Consider the following 25,770-nt stretch of genomic DNA (forward strand, 5'->3'; position numbering starts at 1 on the left):
TCCCCATTGCTGTGGCTCATCAGTTTTTGAAGTTCCTTCTTCAGAATTAACATATATAATAAGAGCAGCTATGTGTTTACATTTGGATCCAGCCCCAGCTGGACATTGGCACACAGTATTTCTAATAGTTCTACTAGTTCTAGTACTATCTAACTATTAGAAAACAAGAGAATTTGTTATAGTACCTATTAAGTGCTATTATTTGAGAAAACAGTTATTGTAGAAAATAATACATAGGTACATAATATATGTATGTCATACATGAATATAAATCATGGATATACATTTTACCTCGAGCTGTACTTTATGTGGTTCTAAAGAAATGCTTGTCTGCCTGACAACAAAACCAGTTATTAAACAAAATCCTTCAATAGGTCTAAACTCCTGTACATCCAAGACATGATTGCTTTCATACAACTTTAAACCTTTGTTATTAGAGAATTCAAAATGTGAATTTATGCATTGAAAGCCATACTTAATTATTAAATTACTCATAATTTATTTTTATTCTTGAAATAATTAAGAAAATTTGAAGTTTGAACTTTGAACTTTCTTTAGTTTGAATATAATCTAATTTTAAAGAAAACAATTTGTTTGGAATTCAGAAGCTATAATTAAATTTGTTGATTAAGCAGATGATTAAAAACATTTTCAATATGTATTAATTCATTAATTTAATAATTTTCAAATGTGACTACTTTTTAATAAATGCATATTCATCGGGAGTTAAAAAATATTTTACAGTTATTCACACATTTTCACACATTTTCCCATCTAACGTAATAAAAAACTTGAATTTTTTCCCCTGCACTAGTACAAGATTTAACCACTAGTCCACGTGGTTTTCGATCTCACGCACGCAGTCTATTGGTGGATTTCCACAGTACGCGTGTGCCGTGTACACGTAAAATGTTCAGCTATGTCTAACAACATGGTAAAGTGGTTCATGTGGTAACTGAACTACTGAACCCAACCAACCAATCACAGCAAAGGATTTGCGTGAACGTGTGTAGTAAAAACCCGCCTTTACCTAGTGTACAATTACTTTTAGCCTTTAGTTTAGCATTTGACTCAACAAACTATACAAATAATTGGTTACATAAAATTTTTTGAGAAATTACTTTAATTGACGATGAACAACACCATCACATTTGGTCCCTTTTTGCTATAAAGCCAGTTGTTTAGGGTCATTGACAACTTTAATTAAAATTAAATTAAATTTGCCCTTTTGATACTTGGTTTTTTATACTTGTAGAACTTATTTTAAGTAAAGTCTCAAATGAGGTTGAATACTTGCTAATTTACAAAATATTTTTGGTAGTAACATTATTCACTAATAGTCAATAGAATACCACAAACGAAAACAATATCCAAAACTAACCAATCCATTGGGGTCAAGATATAATAACAAGGCTTTGGGTGAAAAGTTCGGTGGTGTCTGGGCATGTCTGTAATTTTTAGGACTATATTATAGGTACTTACATATTACTTATTTCGAATTTCTAAATTATATATTTTGGAAATTTTTTGAAAATTGTAATAATGTATTAAATGATTATTATGAATCTTACAATTACCTGACATACAAAATTTTGACTTAGTTATTCTTTCTAAGTTTCTAACCTATCTGAATCTGGTCTGATTTTGTCAACTAAATTTAATTATACTTTGTTGAGTTGGGATTGGGACTTTCTGCAAACATGAATACCTATAACCTATATAATATACAAATTGTGTACAATTTACTTAGGTATAGGAAGAATAAAAAATAGGTAATATGTTTGATGCCAAAAATCACTATGCGGCAGTGTATAATTATTTCTCTTAGTTTAAAATTAATATTAATATTAAACATCACTTTCTGGTTTTAACTCACCTAAAAGTGATCTGGTACCTATGCATTTTACTATTTATGTTACAAATGCATTATGCACTTTGGCTATTTAATAATAATGAATTTGTTTTTATTACCTAGCATTATCATTTTGTTTTAAATAATATAGTAAGTAATTTGGATTTAAAAATGCACCATGATAAACTTACATACATGATTTTATTTTTTAATAATTAATTAATTTTTTAAAATATTTAAAAATATTAAATGCAAACTATAGGTACCTAAATATTGATATAATTATTTTTATATTTCAATTCGTACATTTTGTTTTACATAATTTATCCGTAGAAAACTCAAATAGGTTAGGTTAGGTACCTAAACCTATAATGGTTATTTACCTTGGTATATAATAGTAGGTACGTATTATGTTTATATATTTTGGAATTAATTATAATTATTATTAGACAAAAATAAACAATTAAGTAACTAGCAATTAATCTTAATTTTATAAAATATAAATTAGCCAGGTTTATCAGACAGCAAACGCATTGTTGATATCATCGGATCCGTTTAAATAGTCCTTGTCCAAGCGTATCACCATGTTCATACGCTTCCATATCCTATAAATAAAAACGTGTTTCGAGGTGAATTATGGTGTAAGATATGATAACATTTTTTTTACGTTCATATGGTCTGGATTTATATGCAAATAACACGTAAATTATACACTATAGATGCATAAATATGCAAAATCTCTAATCTATCAATTAAGTTATAAACATATTTTTATTATTGTTAATCACTGCCATGTAGCCAAATAGGTTAGAAACACTCGATCACTTGACAAAACCATGGTGGAGTTTTACAACTTTAAATTAATAACGTATAATATCACGATATTACAATTTACATGTACCTTATAACAATTTTACATAAATAATTATGATAATTGTAAATTAGGTACCTACATATTAATTCAGCCGATGTTGTGCCAATAGTTAAACTGACAACGACTGTGGGTGATTCATTGAACACAATGAACACTCAATATTTTAAAAATTATTCACGTATTGACAATCATATTTATTTTAAATATATAAGTATAAATATGTAAGTCGTTTAAAAATAAAAATTTTCTCTACAAAAAATGTTTTACTATTTTTATATTTATCGTTTCGACTTAAAAAAATTTACAAAGCAGAATTTTTTAAAGTTTTTCATTATATAAAAATGTATTTTGGTCGAGTAGATTATGAGTCATAACTTATAAGTATTAATTAAAGTTTAGCTAAACAGAGCAGAGTGGTGCGGGAGCACCTCGTCAAAATTTGGTCCACTATCGGATGGGTATGGCCGTTTTCGACCAAAAACGTACCCTTCCCTTTTCAGCCGATTCACTTTTCGACCAAAACAAAGATTTATATAATAAATTCAAAATAAAATTTAGAAAATTATTTAAAATGTAAGAATAGGTATCTTTATGTTAATATTATTTTTTGTGTTAATATATCATAATATGTAAAATATTATATAAAAAAAATGAATTAATAATATATAATTTTTGTCAATAATGCGTATAATTATAATATATAAAAATAATTAAACAAATATAGGCATATAATTGTTGTGAAATAATGATAAATATTAGTAATAATAATTATTATTATATACTTTATGTTATATACTTGTAAGAAACTTTTAACATTATGATTCGCATAAAATGCTATAAAATGAATTATAGAAAAAAATTATTTATTTTATATTAATATTATACTTAATAATTATTATCAAAAAATGTATTTCATTATTTTAAATTTATTACGTACATAAATTTTTGTTTTGGTCGAAACGAACTCGCTCTATCGGACTATCCTAATCTTTAAATACTAATAAAATCATAGACCTTATAAGGTCTATGAATAAAATATAATAACTAATAAACTACTTGTCCAAAATTATTATAGATCGAAATATTTTGAATAATATTCTGCTATGAAAATAAAAAATGGCTTTTGTATTCAAAAAACTAAAAACTTAATTAACGATGATAACGATGAAAAATTGTAAAAAATATAATTTTTTTCCAAAAATGTTGGTGTTTTCTATAATAGTTCGAGTATCTTACATCAAATAAACTGCTCCATATAATATGTGCTAATAAATTCAAATATATGATGTTAAGTAATAATAAATAATAATGAAAAAGGCCCATTTAATTGGATTTAATTCAGCGCTATAGCAGTTAGCATAAGAAAAAAAAATAAGCTTATTATAAAATAGATAATTCACTATTTGTAATTAGGTACTTTTTATTCAGAAACATGCAAAAATATGCGAATACATTTTAGCATTTGAATCAACTTATCATGAGACATGTAGAGGTAGTTGTAGTTGTAGTTTTACTCTGAATTATTATAAACCATATGTATAAAAGTATGCATTTGCAAATAAATCCGGGCACCAATATTGTAGATATAGTAGGCATTATTGTATATAGATAAGTATGTGTTATTTTTGTATACTGACGATGAAAAGATTATGAGCCAAAACCACAACATGGCAGCCATGGCAAACGTTATGATGGACATGAGAAACCCGTTGGAAAATGAATTTTTATCTCTTGTGTCTAGGAAATATTCAATCGTTTTCATTCCACAGGCTATGAGCACTAAACACCATACTGACACGAAAAAGAACATGACCGTGAACTGTTGACAAAACCCTTGGCAGTTTCTTCTCTCCTGCAACCACTATGCACAAACAATAGTTTGACGATGAGCGATGTTAAGTATAACTCTTTGTATAATGATTAATGATTGTAAACAATAATAATATATAAGAGTTGTATATTATAGGTATACACTTAATGTTCTAATGGCTAATACTATAATTAGGACTAGGATTTAAATAACTTAAATCTAAAAATCTAACGCAAAAATTACCGGAAATTCAAAAAAGTACAAAAAATGCTAAACAAAAACTATTAATTTGAACTCGTAGAGTTTTATTATCGATAGCGAGTATTTATATAATAGACCATCTTTATCAAAATGGCCGTATTATTTCTGTAACGAGTGTAAATGAAAAAAAAAAAAAAAATAACACCTATAGTTCTTATAATAAGTAAAAAAAATTAGCTTAAAGGGTGTGTAGTGGCCGGGCGGATTAAGGCGTCGGTTGGGACGCGCACCGTCACCGGTTCGAATCCCGGTCACGGGCGGCATCGCCTTCCGGGCAGTTCACTCTGTCTGGAAAAAAAGGCCGCCTCCCCCCACCCGGGCATAGCACTATAGCAGAAACCTAAGGGTGCCCATTCAAAATTCTGCCAAACATCCACGTGATCCAACCAAAAGTTCCCTCCCCCACAGTTCCACGGGCTAATGATTCTTGCTATCAATGCTTCAACTCCAATAAAAAAAAATTACTCTAAAATGCTAACAAATTACCCGAAGCTAAAAAAAGTACAAAAAAATTTAAAATAAAAATTAGGTATTCATAAACTAAGTAGGTATACATTTGAACTTAAGAGATGACAAAATCTCATTTTGTGCTTGAAAAGCTATATCCTGTACCTACATATATCATGAAAAAAAATCCTACACTATACTATAGCCCTAATTATAACCAATGAGTAATGACCCTGTATGATTTCAGTGTGAAACACTGAATGTCTTATATTATATAAAACAATTTAAACCATTGGCGCAATTAGGGGGGATTCGGGGTGGGGGGCTTAGCTATCCCAGTTTATTCATAACCCCATAGTTTTTAAACGAGTATGGCACAAGAAAGATTTAGTTATTAATCTATTTTATATATAGAAAGAGATATATATTGCTAATTTAATCAACACTCAGCTCATTGTTGAATGTTGATCAATTTTCAAAAAAGGATAGGCATATTACTTTAATATAAAATAATAATACTGTTAATATGTTATGAGTTATGAGTTTGTACTTAAGTAATTTATCATAATGATATCCTCATTATTTTATTACTTACCTATCTATTTATTATGAGTAAGTATGCATAGCTTATTTTTACTAAATTAATAACCAGATTACTTAAAACTGTATTGTCAAAACATACCTTCCTGCCTTATTTACAAACAATTTAATATTTTGAGCTTTTGCCAAGCTTCAGATTTTTGACCCTAGTTATTGAGCCTATGACTAGATGTTATGTCCGTCCGAAAAAAGCATGGTTTGATTAAATTTTAATACATTTTAGTTACATTTTACCGTAATAAAGTATAATGTTTAATAATATCTGTAATCGACTGTAATGGATTTGTTAAATTTTAATTCAATGATAAATCGATCATACGAAAAACGATCCTGAGCTATAGGTACCACACCGTTTATATAAATAGGTATTGTTTAAATTCATTAATTCTAACAATAAGTCTTTCAAATTTTTTTATAATGTTGTTAGACATTAGTGATACCTACAGTAGGTTTAATTAATTTCTGCTGAAACAAAAAAAAAAATAATACAATTATTACCTATATTGTTTACCATGAAATAAAATTATTATTGCCCAACTTATAATAAGTGTTATATCGATGGACCATAGTACCTATATTATGTAAAATTGAATAGGTAATTGGTGTAAATAGCTTAAAATTAGTCTAAATATTTTGAATATGTTAATCACTATAAATAGAATAAAAAAGTGCACAAGTAGGTATCTCTTGTATACTCTGACGTGTATGGTGTATATAAGGTGTTGTGTGAGTTACCGCAGTAAATGAAGCTAAATTTGAAAATTATAATCATCATCATTGTACTACATGGTTACAAAACAATCGTTGTACGTTTTATGTTTTTCAGAAAATGTTATTATAAACATAAGATGACAATTTCATATATATACAGTTACTTACACCAAAAGCTATACTGTCAAAAGTTTTAATTTGATGAAATATTTCGATAGTTGTTAATTTTTAAATTACATCAAACAAATTAAATAGATTTATTTCCATATCGTCCCTCCCAACAATTATTATGCCACTGGCAGAAAACGTGTTTAAAGTAGTGTTAAAGATTGAATAATTCTTATTGTTCTAAAATGTGACAGCAAACACACTCAAATTCAACACAACATTGTAAAATTAGCACATCATTCACAGTGGCGCTAACTCAAGTTTTTTTTGTGAAGTGAAATATAGAATTGTGGAACTACCCACCCACTCATTCACTCAGGACTTCTAATTTATATGTTATCAAGTATCAATGATTGATGCTTGATGTTAAATATCAGGTGTTCTATATATAATTATTATGTTTATAACAACGGATTTAACTTTTTAAACCCATTAACCACTCCATAGAACTCACCTATACCCACCCACTTATTTTAGAATTTTTAGAAATGAAGCAATCGCTTCACATGATATATGAGTTCGACGCCAATGGACTCATTCATCACTCTAATTAGAATCTAATATGATGTATATAGACGTACCTAGTTTCATGTATCACATGTCAGTGATATAAGATACCATTATTCATTGATATTTATTCATACTATATTTAAAATATGTCTTCGTAGTTTATTTATTGTGATTTATGATTAATTTAATTGTCAAATGATTTAATGGTAACATAGATTTTTTCATTAAAACTTAAAGATCTATTTATTTTTTTTTGTAGAAGAGTGCAATATTTTTTTTTTTGTAACTATTATTTAATTTCTAGGAAGTGATAACTATAAAAAAAATAATCGTGACTTTTAATTGAAATTAAAAAAAAAAAGTGTTTATAAGAGTAAAATAACAAAAGACATTGAACAATATAGATAAAGTTAACTTCTTTCTAGTAACAAATAAATATAAATGTTCTACGGTTGTTCTATAAGTCGTAATAATAATAAATACTGGACCTTCCGGCATCCTTCACCATAATATAGATTCGACCACATTAAAACTGATATGTCTTATTGAATTATATTTATTTTTTAGTTAATAGAAATAAATATTAATTGAAATTTTCCTAAATTATTTTATAAATAATATTATCAATTGTGTAGCATAATAGAATTGAAAATTAAACGTGTAGAATGTAGATGCTCGTAGGAACAATCGTTCTATGAAAATATACCTAGGTTATAGGTACCTATATTATTACATTTATTTATGTGGAATACACTGTAAAACCATTTATTAGAGTATTAGACTAAACAAATCAATAAAAAAAAAATAGAGAGAAAGACAAAGAAAATAAAGTAATATTTTTTTAGTTATAAATTAAGGGCTGCATGAATTTAAATTATCACTACATAATTATCTAACCCAATCTAACCTATTCTAACCTATTATAATATAATAATAATATCCGTTAATAATATATAATATGATTTCTTTAAATTAAATAAAGGGCCAAACTAATATTAAAATTACATATTTTATGTCTTGGTGCATATAAGATAACAGATAAGGTACCTAAATACCTATTTATAACACGCTAGTTTACCTCGTATACGGTTAAAGAACGTTCGACTGTCTTGAAAGTGTAACTGCAAATGTCGCATCTATTCGATTTTGATACGGATAGCCATTGTTCGAGGCACGTCACGTGAACGTGTGCATGAGATCCGACACAGTTGCATGGCGATACTGTGCTTTCTTTCTTGTCCTCTAAACAATATAAACATCACAATGAGCAATAATTAGTTAATAGTGCATCAAATATAATATAGGTAGCTATAATCATCTGCAGCATCACTTTTGTAAAACACTTAAGAATACGTATGAAATGAAAACTGCAAATATGTCGTTTTTACTAAAAAAGGGCGCCTATACCCTATAATATAATATGAGTACCTATCTATCATGTGAATCATGGCACCTGCTTAACGCATTCGTTATTAGTTTATTATACTCATATTATGTTACTAATTATTATTAAAATATCGAATGCAGTAATTTTAGTAGACCTATATATTATATACAGAATGATTCACATAGCATAATCACCCCTTTTTTGTTTCAATAATGCAGCTATTCAAAATCTAATTTTAAACGCATTAATGATTTGTAAAAAAGGTTCAAGTATAATAATAATTCATCCAATATTACATCTATTATATATTTTTGTTAAATAATATTTAAGGAATAATATAATCCTCAGTATAGACATTAATGTAATCGATAAAATTATACTTATTCGAATTTTGAATCAAGTACCTACCTAGGTACCTACATTAATATTAAAAAAAAAAAAACATCTACATAATCATTTACAATAAAAATTGGGATACCTACTTATATGAAAATGAATATAGAAGTTTGTATTGCTACAAGATACTATAAGTATTTAAGTAGATAGGTAGTATGAAAAATCTTAAGAATTTGAAAATATGTTATTTAAGTGTATTTAAAAATTCTAAAAAGGCGGGTAAGTCGTGGATGTCGCTCTGCTGTACAGTAGGTTACAAGTGGGTTACTGTAATGGATGGAATTAAATTTGAATCCAATGATATTATATCATTGTATACGAAAAACGATTCTGAGCGAAGACGGTTTATTTGTCTAGAATATATTATAAATTATTAAAAATTTTCAAATCTGAGATATTAAAGGAAATTTTTTTATGAATTTCTAGCATAAAATAATTTACGAATTTTCGTGATTTTTACATAATATGTTGTCAAAATTCAAAATTTTAATGCTTATAAAAAAAAAAAAAAAATTGTGACTATGTATTTCTTTTATTTTTCAACTACTATTGTAAAAATATGTTAGGAGCCTTGTATTAAATTTTCAAACCTTAGAATTAAAAAGAAAAACTTTTATAAATTTCTATCTAAGATAATTTGAACAGTGCCGTAATTTTTATGTATTTAGTCAAAATTTGAACTTTAAATGCTTATAAAAAAAATCGTGCCTACGTATTTTTAATATTTTTAACTGCTATTGTTACAATGTGTTAGAAGCCTTGTATTAAATTTTCAAGCTTTTCTACCGAACACACATTTTTATCGATATTTATAGAAAAAAAAACTAAAAAAGTTGAAAAATTAAAATGTCAGTAAACAGCTCAAAACAAATTTAAATAATTTGAAAATTTTATCAAATATAGAAAATGCCTATATAAACATTCAGTGATAATTTCAAGTATCTGCAATCATTTGTTTTAGTGTTACACCAAAATAAAGAAATCGCTAAAAGTGAAAATCCAATGTTGTAAAAATTTAAATTTCAAATGCTCATATAAATTTAATTTGAATTTCCGGTGGACTTTTTATTTGTGATAAAGATTGAAAAACTTGAATCTTGGAATCTAGGAATCTTGTATTAAATTTTCAAATCTTAGATTTAAAAATAAAATTTTTTATGAATTTCTAGCTTAAAATATTTTGTGAAGTTTTGTGATTTTTACGTATTTTGTCAAAATTCAAACTTTGAATGCTTATAAAAAAAATTGTGAATATGCATTTCTTTTATTTTTCAACTGCTATTGTAACAATATGTTAAGAGCCTTGTATTAAATTTTCAAGCTTTTCTGCCTAACAAATAAATTTTATCGATATTAATTTTAAAAAAACTAATTATGATCGAAAATTTCAAATGCCTATGCATAGTTAAACTTAAGTCGAAAATTTTTGAAAATTGCATAGTAGGTAGAATATACTTATATAAACATTCGGTGAAAATTTCATGTATCTATGTTAATTTGTTTTAAAGTTACATCAAAAACCAAAATCAATTTTGTCGAAAAATGAGTGTGCGTAAAATTTCCCGTTTTTCCCTAAATTTTTAGTTTGTTTTTCTCGATTATTCAGAAAAGTATTATTTTTTACTTTTGACTCTCCAAAGTACCAACTACTAACTAGATTCACTTTCTGATCGAACGAGGTACTGAAGTTAAAAATCGAAGCACTTTTACTGCCCCAAAACGTGATGACAGACACAAAAAAAAATAAATAAATAAAAACACACATCATGGTTAAAAATCAATACATTCATCGCTCCACTCAGAATCTAAAATTAAATTTTGAATAACTGCACTGTTTAAGGAATAAATGGTAGTGTGTATGCTTGGTGAATCACTGTGTAGATACTATTGTATATAAATGTATAATATACCTAGTAATATAATGGTTAAGTACAATATGAACACAACAACAAGAACAAGTGATAGTGGCCTATAATAACTGTAATACAACTGTACATAATAATAATAATTATTAGTTGAAAACATATTTTTTATTTTTTTCAGATGGCGTCTGCCAATATATATAATAGGTATATAATATAAAATTACATACATTTATTCATTCAAAATGTGAAAAAGGGTAAAAAAATAATAACTAGGTACTGCATAATAATAATACATGCCAATTAAATGTGTTTTGTACGAGGCGAATGATATAATAAACAGCAATACAGCAGTAATTGAATAAATAATATATTACTAAAACCTGAACAACGACATGGTTTTTTTTTGGACAGTACTAAATTGTTATAATCATAGGTACGCAGGCAGAAAAATGCAAGTCATCAATATGACAATATCCGATGATCTTTGCTGATAGGTAAAGTTACGAATAATAATCCATATATCCATATGCAGCGGCTGCCTGGGTACAGATTACTTGGTTGGTTAAATAAAAAAATGTCCCACTCAGTAGCGTATATAGAAATAATTTTTGGGGTGGGCTATAATATATATAGCGACTAACAATAATTATCTAGCACCTAGAGACTACAATATAGTTAACAGTTAAGACTGTAATTTCGGGAGGGGCTGCAGCCCACTAGGCCCCCCCCTTATATACGCCACTGGTCCCACTGTTTAGGTACAAATATAGGAATGTGTTGGGCCTTGAACATATTTGTTCAATACATTTTGAGGGAGTGCAGTCAGCGATCGCCGTTTCGCTGACTTGGCCAGGCCACAACTGACCAATGACCATACGTCTCAGTGTTGCCTATTTGCAGGGTTCGGATTTATATGCATTAAAAATCAAGAAATATCTAAATATGTCTAAAAATATCTAAAAATGTAGCGAGATGGTTCGTTTATATACACTAAAAATGATTAAATATGTTCGTAAAAAAATTTGATAGACTTATGATTTTAATTTTTAATTATTAATTATTATAATATAACAAATTACACTAGTTACCTAAATGTCTGTGATTTGTTTATTATTGCATCATTTATGATTTTATAAACAATTGTAAATTTAATACAGAAAAAAATATTATGGTATAAAACTATAAAATAATCATTGGGTAATATAGGTTGTCAGGTTGACTTTGAATTTATATTTATATATTTTATAACACCTTGAGTTGGCAATTTATATTAAAATGTTTGTTGTCTCATAAAATCACCAAAAATGCTATGTTTTTTAAGAATTTTCATCATTAACTATACTTTCATAAATAATATTTTTTGCTATCTTAAGCACTTGCATAATATGTAGTACCAATTATAATAATTATATATTGACTGAAATTTGTTTGCAAAGGCATATATTACTAATATTAAATAAAGTCATAGAGATGACCTCATTTTTGGCCAGGATTGTAATTAGGAACGTTTATTGTACTTTAATTACATCATGTTTGTTTTTGTAATTAATTATTCAACATTCGTTACTATTGTTAATGTCAGGAATCGTTTATTACGATCATGTGTAATAATACAATAATTATTATTACAACGATTATAAAACCTAATTAACTTTCATGTCACATGAAAAAAAAAAAACTAAATAATAAATGTAGAGGTTTCTTCTGTTAGGTACACATAATATTGTTTGTGCACTGTTTTCAACGATTTCATGGCACTGAAGACTTCAGGGCATTTTTTAAGTATATTTTCCGTGTCCAAATGGACACCCAGTTAAGACTAGTTAGACACCCAGTAATGAAATAATTCACCCACTGGGTGTCCTGACATCCTGTATCTAACGATTATTAGTTAGTAATATTATTAATACTTTATTTCAGATTTAATTTTTTTAAACTTAATTATCGGAAAATAAAAATAGTTTTATTGCAAGGCAATACTGGTCACTTTAGGCGGTTATCAGACTTTTCGGTGAGCGTCCGTTCTGATTTGAAGTAATTTCATCTGTTGTGTGAAACTATTATCGATCTAATCTGTTTTAATTGTCATTATTTATTATCACATTATAAAGTTTAAAATTTGAATTACGTAGTGTAAAGAGTAAACACGTCGTAATTTTAATATTAAAATATTTAAAACTAATACATTTTGAAATTTAACAGTGGAAAAAAGAAAAAAGAATTTACTGTTTTATTTCAACAAATGAAAATGAAAGCAGGGACATCATTTGGGGGGTGGCAGGGTGTGCGGTTGCACCCCTTACTTTTAGAATGTTACAATTGGCCTGCTCCTTGCTGAAGCCTAAAATAATGCACGAGCCACGAATGCACAATTATTTATATGATTAAAATCAAATTAATAAATGTATGGAAATAATTGAATGCAGGATAATATACATAAACGTATGTATATCTATTTTTATATGGCCTGGTGAAATTTCAAAATGGCTTGCTTGAAACTTCGCACACCCGAAAAAAAACCTGAATGAAAGTAGCAGTAATGAGGTAAATTTTTTTTCTTAACTTGTTATGTTTTAAGATCAGTATAAAGTATAGAGTAATTCATATTAAGGTGAATACTTCACAATGTATTTATTGCATATACTTACTGTAAAAAAGTAAAATACATTTTGAAGTAGGTACCAACTGAAATATTATGACATACCTACCTATCTATTTATTTATTGAAAAAAAACAAAATGTAAAACATTATTTATGTTATGCCCAATAATTACCTTAATATATCTATACTATTATATAAAATTGTAAGGGTTTTTCTTAGACCGCGCTAACCGAGAAAACTACTGAATCGATTTGGCTGAAATTTTTTTTTGCTGAAACCCAACACTCTGCTGAAGGTTTTAGTACCACTTTTGTCAATAAAAAAAAATTATGAAGTTCATAAAAAATCAAAAACAGAATCACAGTAGTAGCACCCTCTTTGGGCCAAAAAATATACTAAATATTTTTAGTTGTTATCCAAAGAGGATGAGTTGTTCTTATATAAAATGGAAACATATGGTAAACTTATTGTATGACATGTAGTTACTATTGGTTACTGATTCATAGAAACCTAATACTATGTTTGTTTTTTTTTATATTATTATTATTATAAATGTGTCATAAATCTTTTTGTTAAATAGTTTGTGCTTAGTTTGATAAAATATACTTATTTTTACTTATCATGGCGAGAGCGTCAAGAACACGCATTGGAAGAAGAACTGCCTATGCAACTCGAATGTATAACAGAATTCAACAAGATATCACAACAGTACATTCTCAAACACTTGCACAGGAGCAACGTAACGCTTTGAGTATGAAATCAGCGTTTAATTATCAATCCGAGATTGATTATTTAAATATTAAAGCGCTTCAAATAGGACCAATGATTATATTATGTCCTAAGTGCCATGCAAAAAAATGGAAAGAAGAAACCTATAAAGTTGTTTTACACCAATTTGAGGATCTTCCAGACTTAATTAAAAGTATAATTGATAATTCTCACCCTCTATCAAAACATTTCCTTGATAATTTTAGATGGTATAATACTCTGTTCAAATTACATCGTTTGGAGCAAACGAAATAGCTGAAGAGAACTTCATGCCCAATTTTAAAATTCAGGGTCAAGTGCATCATTTAATAGGTAGTTATTATTACTCGAGATTGGAAATAATGCTAAATTTTAACAAATTTATTATATGTTAGAGTCGGATCAAATATCTATTCGAACATTATTACAAAACATTATCCAGTCAATTCGCTATGTTCGATATGTTTGCAAAAATGATTTTTGAAAGACTACACTTTATTCGTAACCATAAAAAACAACTACCTGCGGATGATTATGTTCACCTCCGAGATGATGTTAACAATGATGCAAATATTAATGCTAATACCATGGGGCAACAAGTAATTCTTCCCTCCTCTTTTACTGGCTTCCCACTTTACATGCATGAAAAAAATCAGGATGCCATGACTTATGTTCGTACATATGGCCGTCCAGATTTATTTATTACTTTCACATGCAACCCGGAATGGCCGGAAATAAAAAATGAATTATTTCAAGACCAAAAGTCGTTTGATAGACACGATAATAATCTCTAGAGTTTTTCATCTCAAACTAAAATTTTTTATCCATGTATTAAAAAATAAATGTATTTTTGGGGATGTAAATTGCTATGTTTACAGTGTTGAATGGCAAAAACGAGGTTTGCCACACTGCCACATTCTTTTGTGGTTTCAAACGAAAATTCAGCCAGATGAAATTGATAAAATTATTTATGCCCAGATACCGAACAAAGACAGAGATCTTATACTTTATGAAATAGTATGCAAGAATATGATTCATGGCCCATGCGGCGTGTTAAATATTAGATCGCCATGTAACATAATCGAATCGTGGTAAAATGAGTCGGGGTGAAAAAGTCCTAAGCCTAAAAAGTCCATATTAAAAAGGTCCAGAGTACTTATATTATATACATAACAATATTTAAAATAGTTTATTAAAAAAAAAAAATGCAATGATTATAAACTATAATTACGTACTTATTAGTATCATCTATATATATATCAAAATGGATTTCTGTCTGTTTGTCCTTTATGCATTTCTAAACGGATGAACAAATTGCGACGAAATTTGGTACAGAAATATATTAGACCTATGGGCATAAGATAGGCTAAGTTAAAAAGTGACAGACTTAAATATCATTCTATTGAATATTTGAATTGTCGGACTTTTCTCGATAAAACGAATAAATTTACATAATGATAAACTAAATTATTGATTATCAGTGTAAGTTTATTACTTAGTATATTTTAACCATTATCTATCTATATGTATAAAAAAATACTGCTAGCATGATCACAAGCAACGAATTTAATTAACAGTTTGAGACATTCAAGAGGTAGGATTTTTAACGGGCTACGAAGTGCACGGGTTCAGCTAGTTACCTTATATTACCTTAAAAATTGTAATAATTGACGTGTAACCTAGGTAATATAAAATAATATATTTTAATTAATATTTATCATATGTTTATATTATATAATTATTTTATAATTTGTTGTTTTTTTTTTTTAAATTAATAAAGGTTAGCTAATTTTTTTTTAAAGTGGACACCTAGTAAAATATCACTAAAAAATGGCCTGGAAGACTTAACATTGTTATTATGAATATTGGAGAGATTAGAATGTATACAGTAGGTAATTACCTATATTATAATATAACCGCATTCTTATTCTTTCTGTTTCAAATAATCGATTAATATAAAATGACAAATATATTTATAAAATAATTGTGTTTATAGATAACTTTTTTTGATAATTGGTTTTATTTTCGTTTATTTGATCTCGATATAAGTAAGGTGATATTATGTTTTATATTATCATGTTGTAAATTCATCAAATCAATGAGCACAATTAAATAACATAATAGTTATAATATCATTATATTCACAGAATGACAAATCATACTTGATAACTTAATTCGGTATTATTTAGTATTATATTTTGTAGCTGTTAATTTTTCGAATAAGACAAAAACACCACGCTACTCATGAACAACACGTGTTGATGCGTAATATTTATATTTTATATTTAAATTTTTTTGTCATTATAGGCAATAATTATATTAATAATACCTACCTATATTTAAATCGGGAATAAGTATATATTATTATAATAAGCTATGAGCAGAGCTCAGAAGTGTTATTTATGGGATTCAAAGCTCAAATAGGTATCCCACGTACTCATACAGATTTTTGTTCAATTATAATAAATATTTTCCCAACACAAATATTAAAATATTGATATCATAAGACATTTACTAACGATAAAATTATATATATATAAATTTCTTTTATATATTTATTGAATATTAGGTACCTATAGTAATTACTTTAATAGTATTGTTACTATCAGTGACGTACTTAGGATATTATACCGGTCTGCCTCATTTACGATGGTCACTGTGTAGAAACGCTAGCATCTTTAACCAGCTATTTAATATTTATTATAAAGTTATTACATATTTATTTAATAGTTTTATTAACTATTTATTATTTATATCACAGTTTGATACCAACATTCAATACAATTATTTATATGACATAAGTCATAACTAAATATTACTTAAATAAATTTTAAATTTTACAAACTTCAGTTTTTCAAGTAGGAACCTTATATATTTTTTATTTATAAGCAGATTTTTTTTTCGAGAACTTTTATGTATCTAAATCAAAATTCAAACTAATAGTTTTTGAGTTATGTAACCTTGTTCCTTAAGGATAATATGTCTATGGTAATAAGTGTAAGTAGATAGGGAGCTTAGATGATTTGAAAAAGTTATAAATTACAATTGATTTATTTATACCTATAAATAATTCGTAAAAATGATCCAAGTATAATAAATACTATATCTATAATTTTACATATGGTTTTTATTTTTATAAAACTATTTTTTAAAGATTATTATTCCTGTATAAACATTTTATTATATCAGAATCTACTCATTAGAATATTGATTTAGATAGGTACATCATAATTAACGAAAAAATTATCCACTTGATAATTTTCAGTAAAAAAAGAGGGTTCTAAATTAAAAAATAGAAGTTGGTACCACCACAGGATAATTAACTTAACCTAACCTTAAGATATATAAAATGTATCAGAAATTTGAAAATATGGTGTACTTGAAAATTCTAACAATCGGAATTTGAGTAAATGTACTAGTTAAGGAAAAAATGGGGGTGAGTATACTTCAAAAATCACTTTGTAGGTATCCATTATAATATACTTAAGTATATTAATATATTTTTATAGAAATCTTCTTGAATCTGTGTAAATTTTATAAATTTTTATTGCCTTGAATAATGATTATAAGTGTACATTTTTTATTTTTTTTTTTGAATAATAATGTTATGTATTTTGTCATTTTAAGGGGCCACATTTTATTTAGGAAAAAATTGTGGGTTAGCTTTAGCTAACCTCCCAAAACCTTTCATAGGTCCACCCCTGGCTTCTTTGCTTTAACTTTATTAATTATCTTAAATTATCTTACAAACTTCCGTATGCTGTCATTTTAAATTAAAAAAAATATTAACTTTATTTTTATATTTTATAATATGCATTTTTTTGCATAATTTTTATAAAATAAAAAAAAATATTTTACCAGATAATTTTATTTATGTTTTAATATTGCCTAAACGCCTAAACGATAATAATTTTTAAATCTGAAAATATTTTGATAACATTCATCATCATGCCCCAAGTAAACATATTTCTTATTAAAGTACATTAGTACTTAAGCCTATTTTAACTAGTTTAATTGAATATTAAAATATTTTAACATATTAATATATTAATGATCGTATGCGAAATTTGATAGGATAATATAGAGATCACGGTGTTCAAGTTTCAAATCAAATTTTTAAGCGAATGATAGGTTATGATATCTTAGCCTTCCCCAGTAAAGCTACCTACTTTCGGGTGGGTACATTTACCTCCAAAAATGAGATATTGTTTTCATCCAATGTGCATAAATTTTTTACCACAGAAAAAAAGGTTGGTTATGGATTTCCAACAAATATTAAATTATTTAACTGATATTTTTGCCTATTTAGCACTTTTTTATTTTTATTAAATGTAATTCGATGAAAATATAATATAATATTTATTATAAAAAAAATAACTGTTAATAATTCAAAAGTATTTTTCTTTTATTTTGATTCGTATAATTAGTATGACTAAAATATGTTTATTATATATTCTTAATTTTCTATCGGAGAAAAAAAACAAAATTAATAATTTTTTCGAGAAACATGGACACAGTGAAAAAAATGTCCACGACCTTTATTACTACTTAGAACTCAATATTAGTATACAGGGTGATTCATGGAGCGTAAAACACTCATTATTTCCAAAAGTGTAAATATTTTTGAAAGTATAATTTTTCATAGCTTCAAGTCGTTTACAAAACAACGTTTTTATTAAAAAATTATATTTTTAACATTTTTTTATCCCTATAATTTTTAAGTTTTTTACTTTTTTGAATGACAACATGTAGTTTTAATTTAATATTCCAAAACGGAATATTTTTCTAAGTATTTCGATACATAAAAATTGAATTTAGGGCAAGTAGTTTATGAGTTATAAATATTTAAAGTTTTGATGAGCGGAGTGGTGGACAAATATGTCGCAGGTTAACCCCGTACCACTCTACTCCGCTCATCTATACTTTAAATACTTATATGGCTATATCTCGTAAACTACTTGCCCTAAATTCAATTTTTATGTATCGAAATACTTAGAAAAATATTCTGTTTTGGAATATCAAATTAAAACTAAATGCTGTCATTCAAAAAAGTAAAATACTTAAAAAATTATAGTGATAAAAAAATGTTAAAAATATAATTTTTTAATAAAAACGTTGTTTTGTAAACGACTTGAAGCTATGTAAAATTACATTTTCAAAAACATTTACACTTTTTGAAATGATGAGTGTTTTACGCTTCATAAATCACCCCGTATATAGTGTAGTATCTATATGTGCATATATACCGTCATAGCAAATCCGGCACATTATTAGCTTGTCATTCTCGTCGTATTCGTCGTTGTCTTGCGTGTCTTCTCGACCATGTCTCTTATTGTCATCCGAAAACGGTTCCATCTGTACCGCCTCTTCCTCCTCCTCCTCCTCCTCCTCCTCCTCCTCCACCTGTTGAACTTTATCAACGGATAGAAAAAAAACACACATTAAATAATAATACCTTAAAACAGAGTTACGGGTACTAAGTATAATAGGTATAATAATGTTGTCTGCACCACAGGAGCCACTGCAGTGTACTTGTTGTTACAATTATTATTAATATAGACGTCTATCGAAAATTGGCAAAAATATATTTATTTTTTCTCCGCTTGAACACAACGCCGTAAAACATTATATTATTATTATTGTTACTACTATTATGTACCTATCGTGAATGTTCGATTTACCGAGAACATGATATATTTCGTGGTTGCATATATACATTATAACATGCTCATAGGAAAAATAATTCTCTGAACGCGTTTGTTGTACCATTTTAACACTTTTTTCTTTATTATTACAATTTTTTTTCTCATAACATGTTAACTTATGTTGTGCCCAGAAATTTTCATAGGGGAGGGGGAGTTTATAAATAATAATACATTTTACAATAACTTTTTGCTAATAACTAATAAAAAAATACTAAGTAATGACTCAAAACTGCTCTTATAACTAATAAGTTGTTTTCTGTAGGTAGGAAAAAAGACAATGTGGGGGATATAACCCCTAAGTCCCCCTTCTCCCCTGAGAACACCGCTGCATGTTATCATTTTATTACTATATAATACTGCAGACTGCAGAGTGCAGGTATAAGTACCTACAATGACAAGTGTATAACATGTCAAATTTTACACTAAGCAGATCACGTGTAGCTCTGTGAGTTTAAAATTTAAAGTGAATTGACTTCTTATAAAATTTAAAGGTAAGATTATTATCTTATGACAACCTCATGGGCTTTTTTATTATATTTTAATTTTTAAGCGAGGTATGAGTATTTTAAAGATGTAAAAACGATTAGTATAGTGACGATGGTACTGAATTGTAACGTATAGTGGTGTTCAAGGAATATCAAGGGATATCAAGGAATCGCTTCTATAATTAATTGTGGTGTGTCTATATGGAATGATACGTATGAAACAACTATAAAACAGAAATTATAAATGTTAAAAATCCCAAGATATCACACAAAATACTTAGGTATACAATGATACGAATATACTGCCAGTAAAAAAAAAACTATATTGGTATTTTATTAAGTTTTTGGTACTTTAGATAATTAAAATAATATTTCTTTTAAAATTGAGCAAGGATATAATACAAAACAAATATCCAACATTCAATATCTAAGTACCAACCATGCACAGAAAATTAATACACTCCACATATATATGTATATTACACTGGTAAAAATTTTACAATATACATTAGAATTAGTAATTATTGATTAAACATTAAACATATAGTAACTCTTTCAACAAGATTTAAAAAAAATTATTAAACTTTGGCCACTAGGTACAAGAACAAAATATAGACATGAATAATAACAAAATTGATCAATTATAACAGCTAATACAAAACATTTTCAGAAAATGAAATTCTTAGTATTTCAAGACGGTACACGGATACTGTATAACTAAGTAATAATTGTTTTTAATATCTACGGTATTAAAATATAATAACCAAAAAAATCAACAAATAAATCAAGGATATTATTGTTTCAAAAAAAAAAAAAAAAGAATGGTTTTGGAAAACGATTCTTAATAGTGAAATAATCAACGAAAACATAGGTACCTAGTTAAAATTGTTAAAATATAATTTACGATGATACAATTATAATATTTCACCTTAGCTGGTATGTCTTGAAACATGTTATTTGAATACGACGAGGTATGTTATAAATATACTATAGAGTTGTATCTAAGTATTTGTAGTTGAGTCTTTAATAATATTATTATATTAAAAATATAGTAAATATTAAAGAACGTATATTGTATAGGCTCAAAATTATGTTTAAAATTGAATTATCTCCTAATACTGAACAAGTATCCATGAAATTTGAATTTCACAACGTGGAAAAAATATACGCTATGTAAGAATATTATAGACTATAGTAAACAAACTACAAAGATTAAGTTTTTGTCGTTTTTATAATATTATTTTATGTTCAACACGATAATATTATTATATTTAAGTGATCTGGGAAATGATAACTTCCTATTTAATATTTATTGATAAGTTTACTGTATAATATAGCTGGCCATTGACATGACTTAACCATAACGCTATAATTATTTTAATTGCCGTTTTTATGATCCCATTATTATGCTTTACTTTGTAAACGTTCTCCACGAATATTGATTGTTTTCAAACTAATTCGTCATATAGTAATAATGATATACCTAATGTTAACCGTATATATACGATGAAAAAAATAATAGTAATAATATTGTATATTAATATTTATGGAGACGAAATTAGAGTTGTTTTATCAGTCATGAAACATGACAGAATTGATTCAAATATAAAATAAATATAACATTGTAGAATTCATATTTAATTCAAAGTAGGTGGTTTCAAATGATTTTATGTTTTTCCCTCCACGGTTATTGTTTATATTAGTTTTTTTCTTTGGTCATAAAATTAGACGTATAGGTACCGTATGGTAGGCAAAGTTGTACCTACCTATGCGTACATAGGTATCTATTTTAATATGTTCACTTTGTAGGTGATTGTTGTTAGCTGATAAATGACAAATTCATAATTTTCGCTACTTATATTATACTATATACACCTACTACTTTATATTACTACTACGCTAAATTTATGTTGTATATATAGTACAATTAATTTACATTTATCGGCTTTGATTCGTTTCTATCGACTTTTCCCTGCAGTTAGGTATTACAATACGAGCTCTTCCAAAATCAGTGAAAACCTCGAAGCTTTGAATTATGTACTATTTATACAACTGTAACGTCAGCTTTGATGGGATAAACCATTAATTTGTCGAGGTAAAAACAAAAAAAGGAACTTATGTATAATATATATCTATTTTGGGCCAAATTAAATAAGATCACTTTCGAAATCGGTGACTGCCCCAGACGTAAATCGATGATGGATTAAGTTTAAAACTACTTATATAATCTAGATGGTAATTGGTAGGTACCTACTTAGCCGGTTATAATTTCCTCAGTCTTTCGCAACAAAATTGTAAAAGTGCTATTTTAACATTGTCTCAGTGTTCCAGTATATTCCGAGTAAACTGCATGTTTGATTAATATGTTGCCACAATATAGTAAGGTACTTGAACTATTCTATTGTGGATCAAGTGGTTATTATTATTTTTTTCAAATTAATTTAAGGGTGTTGACCAATTGCCCCACACGGCTGTTATCGGGATTTTTAAAATATACCAGTTGCCCTCGACCAAATGTACCAGTTACCCTCACAGGCCTCACATGTTAATATATACACGATTACAATATAATATAGCCTTCAAAATAGGGAAGGTAAATATAAAAATAATAAATATGATTATTTATAAAAATAATATAAAATAGTATAAAACGATAGAAATAAAAGATTCATAAATAAATATAGTTATAATTAGAGCCTGGAATTATATTCTTTAAAAATAGCCGAAATAAGATGCTAATATTCTCTTAAAAAGTTCAAAATTTTCTTACAATATTCTTTAAAAATCATAATAAAATATGCTTTTTTATTAATATATTCTCAATATGCAACAAAATTAAGAAAATAATAAAAAAAACTGATATAAATAGATACAACGATACAACTGATACAAGATTGGAGCTAGACTAGAGCTAGCTATTTTTGTGTTGTAATTCCATCTTTTGTCGGGCATTGTTAGGTATCTTATAGAATAAGTCACGTATCTTATATAGGTACTACAGTGGATTGTAGCACATTACTATACGTAGAGTATAACAATCGTATCTACGATGGACGATGGTATATAAAATATATAGTATATTTTCAATATCATATAATTATCACTATTATCGGACATACCTAATATAATTTATATTATTTACGTCACTGCAACCAAAAATATCGAGCATCTATACAAATTAATCAATATATTCTCTGATATTCTTTATTATACAAAATATTCTTTTATCTTGAAATATTCTCAAATATGCAAGAAAAACTTTTGCCATTATTACACCTGTTTCATGATTCGTAAAGATTTCGAACCCTCGTCTGACTGCATAGACTCAAAAAATATATGCAAAAGAATATAATTCCGGGCTCTAGTTATAATGATAAGTGGCATATTAAATGTGATAATTTGTTTAAAATTATAGAAAATATTCATATGCTTATAATAATTACCAATAAAATAATATGAAAAAGTCAATGAAATAATAATATTATAATTATGTGGCAATTTTTAACAAAATAATATGAAAAAGTTAATAAAATAATAAATATTATAATTATGGGGCAATTTTTAACAAAATAATATGAAAAAGTTAATAAAATAATAAATATTATTATTATTTGGCATAATTTGTCAAAAAAAAAAATTAGATATAATAATTATGTAAATCGGCTATCCACTTAGACGCGCCTAAATTTACGCGTTTTTGTAAAATCCTGGCTTTGCACCTATAGTAGTAGGCTATTATTAATCATACAATTTTTATTTTATCCATAATATTTGTATAATATATTATATTTATTTTTTATTACAAAATACAATATCATAATATATAATTGCGAATATCAAAATTTGATTTTATCATTTTATACTAGGTAGGTATTTTACATTATTTTTATAAATAATTTTATTTATTATTTGTATATTTACCTCCCATATTTTACATGCTACATATTATAATCGTATATAATAATACGATTATTATATTGCCATCATATATATAATATGATGGCAACTGGTACATTTTGCTCTAGGTAGTTTGGGGGGAATTGGTATAAAAAAAGGTACTTTTGGGGGCAACTGGTACATGCCCTAATTTAAGACCCTCGATAACATAGGCCATTGGGATTCACAAAAAAACTGAAATTATCGTAAAATATAACATGAGTTTATTAAAGATGTTTTGGCTAGTTAGTCTTCTGATGAGGGCATGCTTTGAAAAATGAGATTGGCTAATTTAGTGAATTTAGCTTTTATGCTGCAATCAATCAATAAAGGTCTCATTTTTTTCGATTAGTTCGAGAAGATTGTTTGCATTCGATCCAACTTGTTTACATCAGGTTATATGAATGTGCTAATAATGACTAGTGAAATCGTTTTACTTAAATAATAACATCTAATTTGATGAATAAAGACATAATTCTGAATACTAATCATACATATTACACAGTTTACACGGATACGGAGGAAGACAGCGCCCATTAATAATATTAGAGATTTAGGGTTCGTAAAAACCAATAAATCTTTAGGCCTGGTTATATATAATCATAATAACATGCTATGTTAATACTCAAGTGAGTAGGTACAATATAATATATCTAAATATATACAAAAGAATAAATTATATTTGTAATATTATAGCAGGCATATGTGTCTACAGTCTACATTATTTATTTATACGGGGCGGGCTCAATCGCATCATACGACCATCAATAGTATTACACAGTATATCGTATATGTGGCATTAGTTATCTTTACAATCCTAAGGGTTTTTTATTTAACGTTTCTGAGCTTGGCAGCCCATAAAATATAATCATAGGTATATTTAATAATTATATTAGGCATCTACAAAGTTAATATAGATGAGTAATGATTGATAATGAATTAATGTATTTTAAAATAACGTACACATTGTACCTAACAACTACGTGGTTTGAATAAATGCAAAAAAAAAAATTAATAATGAATTAACAGCAAAATATGATTGACTGACCACCTACCATATTATATTTTAATATGTTATTATATATGGTTCGATGTTTTGTACCTACCTATTTAATATTTTACCCCATTCGATTTGGCGAGGTCTCAGATGGTGAGATTATGACTATTTGCATGTAACGAAGAATCGGGACTGTTACCATAGAGATTCGGCCACCACAGAAGTGTCAAGGTCTAGTCAAATAGATGCATATACGTGACGTGCTCTACTTTTAGTTTTAGTTATTTTTTTTAACATGTCAACACCCTCATCGTTTTTTAATTTTCAGCCGTCATGTTTGGTGTATGTATTGTACCTAGACTACCTAGACGCATTATAATATATTATGTTACCTAAACTTCTGTACTCGTGATGACG

The 25,770-nt window shown here is 27.0% G+C and overlaps 1 protein-coding gene across 1 annotated transcript in view; it reads right to left on the minus strand.

The window, feature by feature from the left end:
• Nucleotides 1–2,123: 2,123 nt before the first annotated feature.
• Nucleotides 2,124–25,770, minus strand: part of LOC107168230 (E3 ubiquitin-protein ligase MARCHF2-like) — a 33,019-nt gene continuing 9,372 nt past the window's right edge. The window contains exons 2-5 of the mRNA XM_089216039.1: nucleotides 19,477–19,641; nucleotides 8,312–8,475; nucleotides 4,364–4,587; nucleotides 2,124–2,457 (exon numbers count right to left, since the gene is read on the minus strand). Coding sequence (XP_089072165.1) covers nucleotides 2,370–2,457; nucleotides 4,364–4,587; nucleotides 8,312–8,475; nucleotides 19,477–19,641 — 641 coding nt within the window. The 3' untranslated portion in view covers nucleotides 2,124–2,369. The remainder of the gene's footprint in view (nucleotides 2,458–4,363; nucleotides 4,588–8,311; nucleotides 8,476–19,476; nucleotides 19,642–25,770) is intronic.

Source organism: Diuraphis noxia, unplaced genomic scaffold, assembly GCF_037042655.1.
Source record: "Diuraphis noxia isolate RWA-SAM2 unplaced genomic scaffold, SU_Dnox_SAM2 contig0001, whole genome shotgun sequence".
Lineage (NCBI taxonomy): Eukaryota > Metazoa > Arthropoda > Insecta > Hemiptera > Aphididae > Diuraphis > Diuraphis noxia.